The sequence below is a fragment of the Geotrypetes seraphini genome, chromosome 18 (genome assembly GCF_902459505.1).
Source record: "Geotrypetes seraphini chromosome 18, aGeoSer1.1, whole genome shotgun sequence".
Classification (NCBI taxonomy): domain Eukaryota; kingdom Metazoa; phylum Chordata; class Amphibia; order Gymnophiona; family Dermophiidae; genus Geotrypetes; species Geotrypetes seraphini.
Window position 1 is genome coordinate 8,207,442 of NC_047101.1, and position 12,797 is coordinate 8,220,238.

General features: G+C 39.8%; 1 protein-coding gene across 2 annotated transcripts in view; it reads left to right on the forward strand.

Moving 5' to 3' along the window:
* Window positions 1–12,797, forward strand: part of KIF3A (kinesin family member 3A) — a 56,475-nt gene that overhangs the window by 10,558 nt on the left and 33,120 nt on the right. For both annotated transcript variants that reach the window (XM_033927526.1, XM_033927527.1), the window contains exons 5-6: window positions 986–1,091; window positions 3,625–3,764. In XM_033927526.1, coding sequence (XP_033783417.1) covers window positions 986–1,091; window positions 3,625–3,764 — 246 coding nt within the window. The remainder of the gene's footprint in view (window positions 1–985; window positions 1,092–3,624; window positions 3,765–12,797) is intronic.

The following is a 12,797-nucleotide window of genomic DNA, read 5'->3' on the forward strand; positions in this document are numbered from 1 at the left end:
TATGGTCTGTTTAGCTGTTCTGCATACTAGAGGATTATTTCCCTGCTCCTTGAGTGGGTAGGGAGTGGGGGGTTTATGTCATTTATTTCTCTTGATTATAGTTTCAATTCTGTATGGACCATTTATTGTGTATTGGGCCAGACAAATTTATGAAGGTTTTGTACTTTCTTTTGAAAATCATTAAAAAAATTGTTGTACATTTAATGAAATTGTTGTTCTCTGCTTCTGAGATACATAATATGAGCATCTGTATCTTATGATCATTATAGAAAAATGTTAAAAACTTATTTAAGCTATTATTGGTGGAATAATGTGGATGTAATAAATGCTTCCATTTTTATTTTATAATTCTTTGTGAATGCACAGTTCTCTTTATGTTAACTACATAGAACTGCGAGGTGTTTGCGATAAACAAATGGAGTGTTTGTTAATACCAACGTTATATTATTCTGAATTTTTTTAAGTGTTTAGATCAGTAGAAAAGAATATTTATATATATTTGATTGCATATGTTATGGGAGGGGTGGGAGGGAAGGGATTACATTTTATGTATTAATGTTAAAAATGATAGAAATTCAAGTGATGTATTCAATTTCAAATGTCAATTATTCATACACTTGATGTAAGCTGTAAAAATGAATAAAGAATTAAAAAAAAAAAGAAAGAAATTGTTTTCATCCACTAAATTGATCTTCTGGGGCAAGATCTTCCTGCCCTTTTTTTTTTTTAATTGGCAAAATCTTGTCATTAAATGACGTAGGTAAAAAGCACCAACTAGATCAGTTTGTGGGCTATTTATAAATACCTAAAATGGTATAATATGTGCATGCTTTATGTTGTCCTTTAGATGAATGTAAGTGTGATGCTGATTGATATGATGTCATTACTTGGTACTGTTGCCCCTTAACACAGCATTTTCTATAAGTTCTGTATTGCTGGAATATTAATCTCTGACATTTTAGTTTGTTTGTCTGTTTGTTTGTAGGTTAAAGAAAGACCTGATGTCGGTGTCTACATTAAAGATCTCTCAGCTTATGTTGTAAATAACGCTGATGATATGGACAGAATCATGACATTAGGCCACAAAAATCGTAAGGATGATTTTCTGTTTGATGCCATGTGAAATCTTTGCATACATTGTTCAGTTTTAAGCATTTACTCTGCAGCCCCTCAATATCTCTCCTCTCTCATCTCCCCCATGCTCCCGCTTCCTCCCCCCCCCACCATGAACTCTGTTCATTAGACAAATCCCTCCTATCTGTACTCTTCTCCGCTGCCGACTCCACACTCTGTCTGGAAAGAAGGAACAGGGGAGATATGATTCAGACATTCAAATACTTGAAAAGGTATTAACATACGAGACAAAACTTTTTCCAGGAAAAGGAAAATGCTAAAACCAGAAGTTGAGGGGTGGTAGACTCAAGAGTAATGTTAGGAAATTCTTCTTTACGGAGAGGGTGGTTGATGCATGGAATGGGCTCCCAAGGGAGGTGATGGAGGGGAAAACGGTAACAGAGTTCAAGAAAACATGGGATGAACATAGAGGATCTCTAATCAGAAAATAATTATATATATTGAAGAGCTAAGGCCAGTACTGGGCAGACCTGCACGGTCTGTGTCCTGTATATGGCCATTCAGTTGAGGGTGGACTGGAGTGAGCTTTGAAGGAGACTCCAGTAGATGAAACCTATGCACAGTACTGGGCAGAGTTCTGGGTTTCTAGCCCAGAAATATCTAAGAAAAAGATGGGCCATTTGGCCTTTATATGCCTTCATGTTTCTAAAGAACAATTTAAAATAAATCATTAAATTATAGAGTGTATGTTTGGGCAGACTGGATGGACCATTTGGGTCTTTATCTACCGTCATTTACTATGTCTCTTCTGTCTTGCTGCACCGTATGTACAAAACTGCTGAGACAACTTTGATAGGTGGTAGATAAATACCTAAAATAAACTACCTGAGTTATTATGTCAGTTTCTCTAGCAGTATTCAAATCCAAGCTAAAAGCCTACATTTTCCAGGCTGCTTTCAACGTCCACTCACTGTAAAATTACCTATACCAATCCTATTATTCTCTCTGCAAGAAACTCCCCAACCCCTATATGGAGGGGGGATAGAGAGGTTTGACCCAGGGCACAAGGCAAGGTGAGAGAGGTGGTGAACAGTGGTGAGAAAGGTGTTGGACATGGGGTGGGAAGGAGGGAAAGATACACAGGAGGTGGAAGGGGAGAAGGAAGGAGAAGTTGGATCCTGGAGCAGAATGAAGTGATGGAGAGATGCTTGGCATTGGGAGTGAAAGAAAAGAGTGGAAGAAATACTGGACCATGGGGGAGTGTGCAGGAAGGAAGAGAAATGTCAGGCTATAAGAGTGGGGCAGGAAGGAAGGGGGAGCAAATGCTGAGCTATAAGGGTGACGTTGAGAATGGTAGAACCCTGTGGGGGAGGAGAGGATGGCATGGAAACGGATGAGAGGACAGGTATTACAGAGTGGAAAAATATGGTAATGGATGTATGTTGAAGATGAAAGGGAGTGGAGGGCTGAAGAAGAAATGAGATGGGGAATGGGAGAAAAGATGGAAATTTGATAGGTAGCTGAAAAGTGAAAAAGAGTAAGAGGCAGAAAAGAGCTAAAAAGGAATGATCAATATGTCAAAACCAGGTGTGTAGTGAGGGAATTATTAGGAGAATGGAGAAAAGACAATGGAGGAGAATGAGCAGAGGACAGGGAAGCAGAAAAGAGAAGCTGGAACCAACATGATAGAAAAATAAAACATCCAGACAACAAAGGTAGAAGAAAAATATTTTATTTTAAATGGAATATGGATAATAAATAACAAAAATTGTTTAAATTTTGACAAATTTGCAGAATTTCCTAATTTTGTGCACAGAATTTTGAATTTTTTTTGCGCAGAATTCTGCCAGGAGTAACTGACCCCCCTTCACCTAATGATTCTAGTTATATTTTAACTGTCTTTAGGGTTTGAAAAAGGCTATTTTCCAACTTGAGCACAGTATATTTATTTGATGATGAGAAAAAAAAGTCAAATTTCACCAGAAAATAACAAGCTTTTATTAATTATGACAGGGGTTGCCATTCAGCATATAACCAACAATTGGAAGAATTATAATAACCTAAATTATACATTTTGGTGGAATACAATATGTCATATATTCAAAATGGAAAGAGCAATAGCAGTACAAAGAGGGACATATACTAAATTTATAAAAATATGGGGGCCATTGACAAAATATTGTAATGAATAAATAATTAGATTTTTCTTCTTCTTTTCTTCTTTTCAATATCTTTTATGAGACACACATAGAGGGGGGTAGTGAAAATAATTTTTACATAATATGATTTAATATAATATATAATATGTTATATATGATAGAAAAGTAATAGAAGGGTGGGGGGTGGGAGAGGGGATAAAAATATATTTAGAATATGATGTATTAGATATAAAAGTGATATTGTGTATACATCAATTGTATTTTAATATTTTGTACACTTTATGTAAAACTTGAAAATAAAAAATAATAATATTTATTTATAAACTTTTAAAAATGTATCATTAACTATTTAATGATAACATATTTTTGGTTGATTTGTTTTTTTATAAAGGTTCTGTTGGTGCCACTAATATGAATGAACACAGTTCTCGTTCTCATGCTATCTTCACAATTACCATTGAGTGTAGTGAGAAAGGAGTGGATGGAAATATGCACGTCCGCATGGGCAAGTTGCACCTTGTAGATCTTGCGGTAAGTAGTAATACTGGAATAGAATGACTATTTTCAAATGTTTCTTGCTGAGTCAGTTGGAAAGTACAATATTTCATTGTGATTGGTCATACATATTTCTGAGTGATAAGAAATGCTGTGACCCATCTTAGGCCGGCTTTTATCAAGCCATGCTAGAGGTTTTTAGCACAAGGTAAGTGCTCTGACGCTCATAGGAAATCAATGAGTATTGGAGCATTTACCGCACTGTCCTGCGTTAGAAACCTCTAGTGTAGCTTGATAAAAGGGTATGGGTGTTATTTTTTTTTTTTTTTAAATTTTTATTTATAAGTTTTCCATTCTTACAATATTTGAGTAATATAATATACAATAAAGTTTTTTTACATATTTAAAATATTGTCATTAATAATACATCGTATTTAAAATATGATATGATAAAGATTATACATTAGCATATAAAATATAATTCCCATCCCCTTCTTATATAGTATATTTCCATTAATTAGTCAAATCCCACCCCATTCATATATAATTATTTATCATTGTGCTAAGAACTAATCATTAGAATATTTTGTCAATGGTTGCCAAATTTTATTAAAATTAAGATGATTTCCCTGTTGTAACGCTATTATTTTTTCCATTTTATAAATATGACAAACAGAATTCCACCAGAACGTATAATTTAATTTGGTGTAATCTTTCCAATTTTGAGTAATTTGTTGCATGGCGACTCCTGTTAGTATTAGTAATAGCTTATTATTGTTTGCTGAAATCGGACTCTTAGTTCTCATTGCAGTACCAAATAATATGGTGTCATACGAGAGTCCTACATGGTTCTCTAGTAACTTATTAATTTGGGGCCAAATTAAATTCCAAAATGCGTTTACAAAGGGACAAAACAAGATTAAATGATCTAACGTCCCTATTTCCAATTTACAATGCCAGCATCTATTAGATCTAGTACTATCTATTTTTTGCAGGCGCGTTGGGGTCCAAAATATTCTATGTAATAAAAATAACCATGTTTGATTCATAGATGCTGACCTTGTAGATCTTAATCTCCAGGACCAAAATCGTGGCCATTGAGATTCAGAAATTGTCTGACCTATCTCAATACTCCAAATATCCCTTAGACCTGTTTTCTTTTTTTTATTTAAAAATCCATATATCAATTTGTACCATTTTGCGGCTTGGTGACCCAACAAATCCGTCTGGAAACATAGAACCTGTAAACTATATTGATTATTTAGATTTTTCCATTCAGGGAACCCTACCTGAATGGCCTGCTTCAATTGCATCCATTTAAAATATTGTGATTTATTTAATCCAAATTTATTTTGCAATTGTGAAAAACTAAGCAGTGAACCTTCTGATATGATATCATTCAATGTTCTTATTCCTGCATTTATCCATTGTTTCCAGACGATTTTAAATCCGCCAATTCTGATCCTGGAGTTTATCCATATTGATTGATTTAGAGATTTAGCAATAGGTTCAGGTGATAGATTACTAATATATCTCAATGTTTTCCAAGTGTCAGATAAAATTCTGTGGTCTTTGTATCTTTTAGGCATTGTTATAGTTATTAACTGTTCTGGATATAAAGGGAACAGGAGCCGCCATTCTAAATATAGCCAATCTGGTACATTTTCTAGAAGCTCTGGGAGGATCCAATACATACCCTGTCTTAAGATATAGGCTTGATGATACCTATAAAAATTTGGAAAATTTACCCCCCCTTCCATAATTGGTCTTTGTAATGATACTAAAGCGATTCTTGATCTTTTCCCACACCAAACAAATTTTGTAAGAATATTGTTAAGTTTTTTATAAAATGACCCCTGAAAAAATATTGGAATCATACTCATTTGGTAACAAACCACAGGCAATATCATCATTTTAATTGTTTGAATTCTTCCCCACCAAGAAAGATGTAATGGATTCCATTGCTCACACATTTCTGTTATTTTTTTCAATAAAAGTTTTTCATTCTCTTTGACTGTGTCTTCAATTGTATTTTTGATCATAATTCCTAAGTATTTTATACCATCATCTTTCCAAATAAATGAATATGGGTCAAATAATCCTTTGGTACAATGAACATTTATTGGGAGAATTTCAGATTTGTTCCAATTAATTTTATATCCAGAAAAAGTACCATATGTTTCTATTAAATTAAGTATACATGGAATAGTAGTTTCCGGTTTTCTTAAATATAATAATATATCATCTGCATATGCAGATATTTTAAATTCAAAATTGTTAAATGATATTCCCTCTATCTCCTTAGTGTACGCTCAGGCAAGTCTTTGTCTAAGACTCACCACGCCGACCCGTCCACTCCGGTCTCTCGACACGCAACCACCGATGTCAGAGACCCGGACCTATGGGAAGAATCCCCCCCCGGTACCGAGGAGGATGCATCGTCGTCGGACGAAGAGCCTTCCGCACCCGAGACCACTTCCAAACCTGAACAATCTTCCTTCTCTAAATTTCTCAGGGAGTTGTCAGGGGCTTTGTCTTTGCCATTGGAATCTGACTCCAAAAAGTCACAAGCTTTCCTGGAGGCTCTGGATTTCGATCAACCTCCCAAGGAGTTCCTAAAGTTACCTGTTCACGATATCCTACGGGAAACTTTTTATAAAAATTGGGAGAACCCGCTAACTGTCCCTGGGGCCCCCCGTAAATTGGACAGTCTCTATAGGGTCATACCAATCCCAGGTTTTGATAAACCCCAACTGCCCCACGAGTCTCTCCTGGTAGAATCCACCTTGAAAAAGACTCAGGGCACCAGTGTGTATGCCTCCACCCCTCCTGGCAGAGAAGGAAAAACTATGGACAAATTTGGCAAACGGCTCTACCAAAATGCCATGCTTGCCAATAGGGCAAACAACTACTCCTTCCATTTTTCCTTCTACCTGAAACATCTGGTAATGCAACTCTCCTCCATGCAAAAATACATGCCGGAGCACAAGGTCCCTCTTTTCCAGCAGCACATCTCCAGCCTGCTTCAACTGAGGAAGTTCATGGTGCGCTCTGTCTATGACTCCTTTGAGCTCTCCTCCCGTGCATCTGCCATCGCTGTGGCTATGCGCCGCCTGGCCTGGCTCAGGGTCTCTGATCTAGACGTCAACCATCAGGACCGTCTAGCCAACGCCCCATGTCTGGGAGATGAACTATTCGGAGAGTCCCTGGATACCACCACTCAGAAGCTCTCCGCCCATGAGACCAGATGGGATACTCTCATTAAACCTAAGAAAAAGACTCCTCCTGCTCGTCCTTATAGACCGCAGACATCATATCAACGCCGGTTCTCTGCCAGACCGCTCAACCCACCTGCACAGCAACCTAGGCGGGCCCGCCAGCACCAACACACCCAGGCTCGTGCCCAGCCTAATCAACCTGCAAAGCCTCTTCCTCCTGCCAAACCTTCTCAGCCCTTTTGACTCCTCTCTCCAGGGCTTAGCCAGTCTTCCACCCTCATTGCCTCTTCCTCAGCCAATCGGAGGCAGGCTCCACATTTTCTTCAGCCGTTGGGAGGTCATCACATCGGACCAGTGGGTCCTCAACATCATCCGCCACGGCTACTCCCTCAACTTCCAGACTCTTCCGCCAGACAATCCTCCCGTCGAGTCTGCTTCTCTCTCAACTCAAACCCCCCTCCTCCTGAGGGAGGTTCAATCCCTCCTCCTTCTCAATGCCATCGAAGAAGTACCTCCAGATCAAAGGGGTCAGGGATTCTACTCCCGCTACTTCCTGGTACCCAAAAAGACAGGAGACCTTCGTCCCATTCTCGATCTCAGGGACCTCAACAAGTGTCTAGTCAAGGAGAAGTTCAGAATGCTCTCCCTTGCCACGCTTTACCCTCATCTCTCTCACAACGACTGGCTATGTTCCCTGGACCTCAAAGAGGCCTACACTCACATACCAATCAATCCAACTTCACGTCGCTACCTGCGATTCCAGGTGCACCATCGCCATTATCAGTACAAGGTGCTACCTTTTGGCCTCGCTTCATCACCCAGGGTGTTCACCAAATGCCTCATTGTGGCGGCGGCCTTCCTCAGGTCTCACAACCTCCAAGTGTTTCCCTACTTGGACGATTGGTTAGTGACAGCTCCTACGTCTCCTCTTGTGCTACAAGCCACTCAACATACCATCTCTCTTCTCCATCTACTGGGGTTCGAGATCAACTACCCCAAGTCGCATCTGCTTCCCACACAGCGCCTTCAGTTCATCGGAGCAGTTCTCGATACCACACTAATGAGGGCATTCCTCCCCTCCGATCGTCGACGGACTCTGCTCCACCTCTGTCATCAGGTGCTTCTTCATCACACCATCCCAGCTCGACAGATGATGGTCCTCCTGGGACACATGGCATCAACGGTGCATGTGCTTCCCTTAGCACGACTCCACCTCAGGACACCTCAATGGACTCTGGCCGACCAGTGGTCACAGACCTCGAATCTTCTTTCTCATCCCATCTCTGTGACATCATCTCTTCAGCGATCTCTACAATGGTGGTTGAACTCCTCAAACCTTTCCAGGGGCCTTCTGTTGCATCTGCCCCCACATTCCATGATCATCACCACGGATGCCTCCCCTTATGCATGGGGAGCTCACCTGGGAGACCTACGCACCCAGGGTCTTTGGACCCCACAGGAGCGTCGACATCACATCAATTTTCTAGAACTACGAGCCATGTTCTATGCTCTCAAGGCCTTCCAGCACCTTCTTTGTCCTCAGGTTCTGCTCCTGTGCACGGACAACCAAGTCGCCATGTACTACATAAACAAACAGGGCGGCACAGGATCTCGCCTCCTTTGTCAGGAGGCTCTTCGTATCTGGACCTGGGCCACGGCCCGCAGTCTCTTCCTCAAGGCGGTCTACATCCAGGGCGAACAGAACTCCCTGGCCGACAATCTCAGCCGCGTCCTTCAACCTCACGAGTGGACTTTGGATCCTCCCACGCTCCACTCCATCTTTGCTCGCTGGGGCACTCCGCAGTTGGACCTATTCGCAGCTCCTCACAACCATCAGCTGCCCCAGTTCTGCTCCAGACTCTTCTCTCCTCATCGTCTGGCCCCGGATGCATTCCTTCTCGACTGGACGGATCGGTTCCTCTATGCCTTTCCTCCTCTACCTCTGATGTTGCGGACTTTATCCAAACTCCGCAGGGACGGAGCCACCATGATCCTCATAGCTCCCCGGTGGCCTCGTCAACACTGGTTCTCCCTTCTACTTCAACTCAGCTCCAGGGAGCCCATTCCTCTGCCTGTGTTTCCTACTCTACTTACACAGCAACATCAGTCTCTACTACATCCCAATCTGTCTTCCCTCCACCTGACAGCTTGGTTTCTCTCGGGCTGACCTCTTCAGGAAATCTGTCTCAGCCTGTCCGTCTCATTTTGGACGCCTCCAGGAAACCGGCCACCCTCCAATGTTACCATCAGAAGTGGACCAGGTTCTCCTCTTGGTGCCTCCGTCATCATCACAATCCCACCTCCTTAGCGGTGGAAACTGTTCTGGACTACTTACTCTCCCTGTCCAACGCAGGCCTCAAGTCTACCTCAATCAGAGTCCATCTCAGTGCCATCACGGCATTCCATGAGCCTGTCCTAGGAAAACCTCTCACGGCTCACCCTCTGGTTTCCCGATTCATGAGGGGCCTCTTCAACATCAAACCACCTCTGAAGCCTCCTCCGGTCGTCTGGGACCTGAATGTGGTTTTGTCTGCCCTCATGAAACCTCCCTTTGAGCCACTTGCCACAACTTCGCTCAAATTTCTGACATGGAAGGTTCTTTTCCTCATTGCCATCACCTCTGCCAGGAGGGTTAGTGAGCTTCATGCACTGGTTGCCGATCCACCGTTCACTATTTTTCACCATGACAAGGTGGTTCTGCGCACCCATCCAAAGTTCCTTCCAAAGGTGGTCTCAGCCTTTCACCTCAACCAGTCCATTGTTTTGCCTGTGTTCTTCCCGAAGCCTCATTCACATCCCGGAGAACAGGCATTGCACAGTCTTGACTGCAAGCGTGCCCTGGCTTACTATCTCGATCGTACAAGGGCTCACCGCTTGTCCCCTCAGCTCTTCCTGACCTTCGACCCGAATCGTTTGGGTCGACCGGTCTCTAAACGGACGCTATCCAACTGGCTTGCAGCTTGCATCGCGTTCTGTTACGCTCGGGCCGGTCTGTCACTAGACGGTGCTGTCACGGCCCACAGGGTAAGAGCTATGGCCGCTTCTGTTGCTTTCCTCCGTTCCACACCCATTGAGGAAATCTGCAAGGCGGCCACCTGGTCCTCAGTTCACACATTCACTACTCACTACTGTCTGGATGCTTTCTCCAGACGGGATGGGCACTTCGGCCAATCTGTACTTCAGAATTTATTTTCCTAATGGCCAACCATCCCTCCTCCCTCTTTGTTAGCTTGGAGGTCACCCATGCGTAAAGAATATGCTGCCTGCTTGTCCTGGGATAAAGCACAGTTACTTACCGTAACAGGTGTTATCCAGGGACAGCAGGCAGATATTCTTACGTCCCACCCTCCTCCCCGGGTTGGCTTCTTAGCTGGCTTATACTAACTGGGGACCACGCACTCCTCCGTCGGGCGGGAAGGCACTCGCGCACGCGCGGTGCGGCCAACTAGAACTTTCTAGTAAAAAGGTCCGTACCGTGGGCTCCGTCGGTGACGTCACCCATGCGTAAAGAATATCTGCCTGCTGTCCCTGGATAACACCTGTTACGGTAAGTAACTGTGCTTTCCCTCTATCTCCTTAGTTTTGTTTATTGCAATTAATAAAGGTTCTAGGACAATATCAAAAAGTAAAGGAGACAGAGGGCATCCCTGTCTAACTCCCCTGTGCAAGTTAAATCTATTTGATAAATTATTATTAATATATAATCTTGCTCCAGGAGAGCTATATAATGTCTGAATCATTTCAATAAAACCGGATCCTATACCAAACCATTGTAAAGCTTGGTATATAAAATTCCATTCCACTCTGTCAAAAGCTTTTTCTGCATCTAAAGATATTAAAAAAGCTGGATCATTTATATTTTTTGCTAAATTTAATGAGTGGAATGCTAATCTAGTATTATTTGATGAATGTCTTTTAGCAATAAATCCTGTTTGATGTACATCAATAATGAAAGGGAGAGCTTTTGCCAATCTTAATGCTAATACTTTAGCCATTAATTTGTTATCTACATTCAATAATGAAATAGGCCTGTAATTTGAAACCAGAGTAGGATCTTTGTTTGGTTTTGGTAAGACTATAATTATTGATTCTGCCATAGTACCAGAAATTTTTCCATTCTTTATTTGATATTGATATAAATTTAACAGATGTGGTAATATGATATTTTGAAAAAATTTATAAAATTCAACAGTATACCCATCTCCACCTGGAGCGGATCCAACTCTAAGAGACTTCAATGCTGTTTCTAATTCTTTTAAAGATATAGGTTCTTCTAAACTTCCTTTTATATGATCTGGAATATTTGGTCCAATATATGAATTTAAAAAAGTTAATCCGTCTTGTTCTTTATTTTTATAAGAATTGGAAGTATATAATTCTTTATAAAAATCAAGAAATTGTGTTATAATATCTTTTGTGTTGGTATGTGTGTTACCTTTTGTATCTTTAATTGCAATAATCTTAGATTTTCTTTTCTTTGCTTTTAGAAAGTTTGCTAATAATTTACCAGCTTTATTTGAATTTCCATAATATTGTACTTGTTTGTTGAAAATGTCTTTCCTCACAATTTGAGAAGAAATTTCATTGTATTTAACTTTTAATTTTAATAATTCTTGTAATGTATTATTTTCCCATTTCTCAATTAATTTATTTTCTAATAATTTAATTTGCTTTCCCATCTCAATAAATTGTTTTTTTTTTTGTTTGTTAATAAATGTTGAATATGAAATAATATTTCCTCTCATAGTTGCTTTAAAAGCATCCCATAAGATCTCAGCATTAATATCATCTGATTCATTAAATTGAAAGAATTCTTGCATTTTTATTTTGAAATCTTCAAGAAATTTTGAATCCGCTAATAAATCATTATTAAATCTCCAAATTAAATCAGAGTTTTCAGCATCATAATTTTGAAGATTAATCCACACACCAGCATGATCTGAAATTATAATGGGATCAATTACTGCTTTTAAGACACGCTGCGCTATATTATTAGAAACAAATATATAATCAATTCGTGAAAAGGATTTATGGACCTGAGAACAAAAAGAAAATTCCTGATCATTAAAATGAAGAATTCGCCATATATCTACTAAATCACAAGATAGTATCAAATTATCTAAGCCTAATGATTTCATAACTTTACTTGGTTTTTTATCCAATATCGGATCCATTACAGCATTGAAATCCCCTGCTACTATTAAATTAGATGTAGCCAGTGGTAAGAGCAATTGTTGAATTTGTTTAAAAAACTCCATTTGATTCGTATTAGGAGCATATAAATTGAATAAATTCAGGGTAGTATTTCCCAGAACCATTTCGACATGCACCCATCTTCCTAAGGGATCATAATTAATTAGTTTAAAATCTGCATTACATTTTTTATTTATTAGAACAGCCACTCCAGCCTTTTTCTTTAAAGCCGGTGCAAATAAACATTTAGAAATAAAACCTCCAGATAATTTTTTTGATTCAATTTCCGAAAGATGAGTTTCTTGAATAAAATAAATATCCGCATTTTGATTTTTAAGGAACGATAATAATTTCTTCTTCTTAATAGGATGATTTAAACCATTGACATTCAGCGAATACATTTTTAGATCCATCTGATTAATAATTATACTTAATCAATATTCTATGATTGTTTACATGATTAGCTCCTAGCACATTCATTGAAAATTTATCCCCTAACCCACCCATTATTTTCCCTCCCCTCCCACCCATTATCTTATTCTGATTTGGAACACGCATTGGTCATGCAAAACCTACATCTCCATCTCCAGGCAACTAATAATACATTATATTATTTAAAATATATTTCTGAATTCAATACATTCTATATACTTCCACC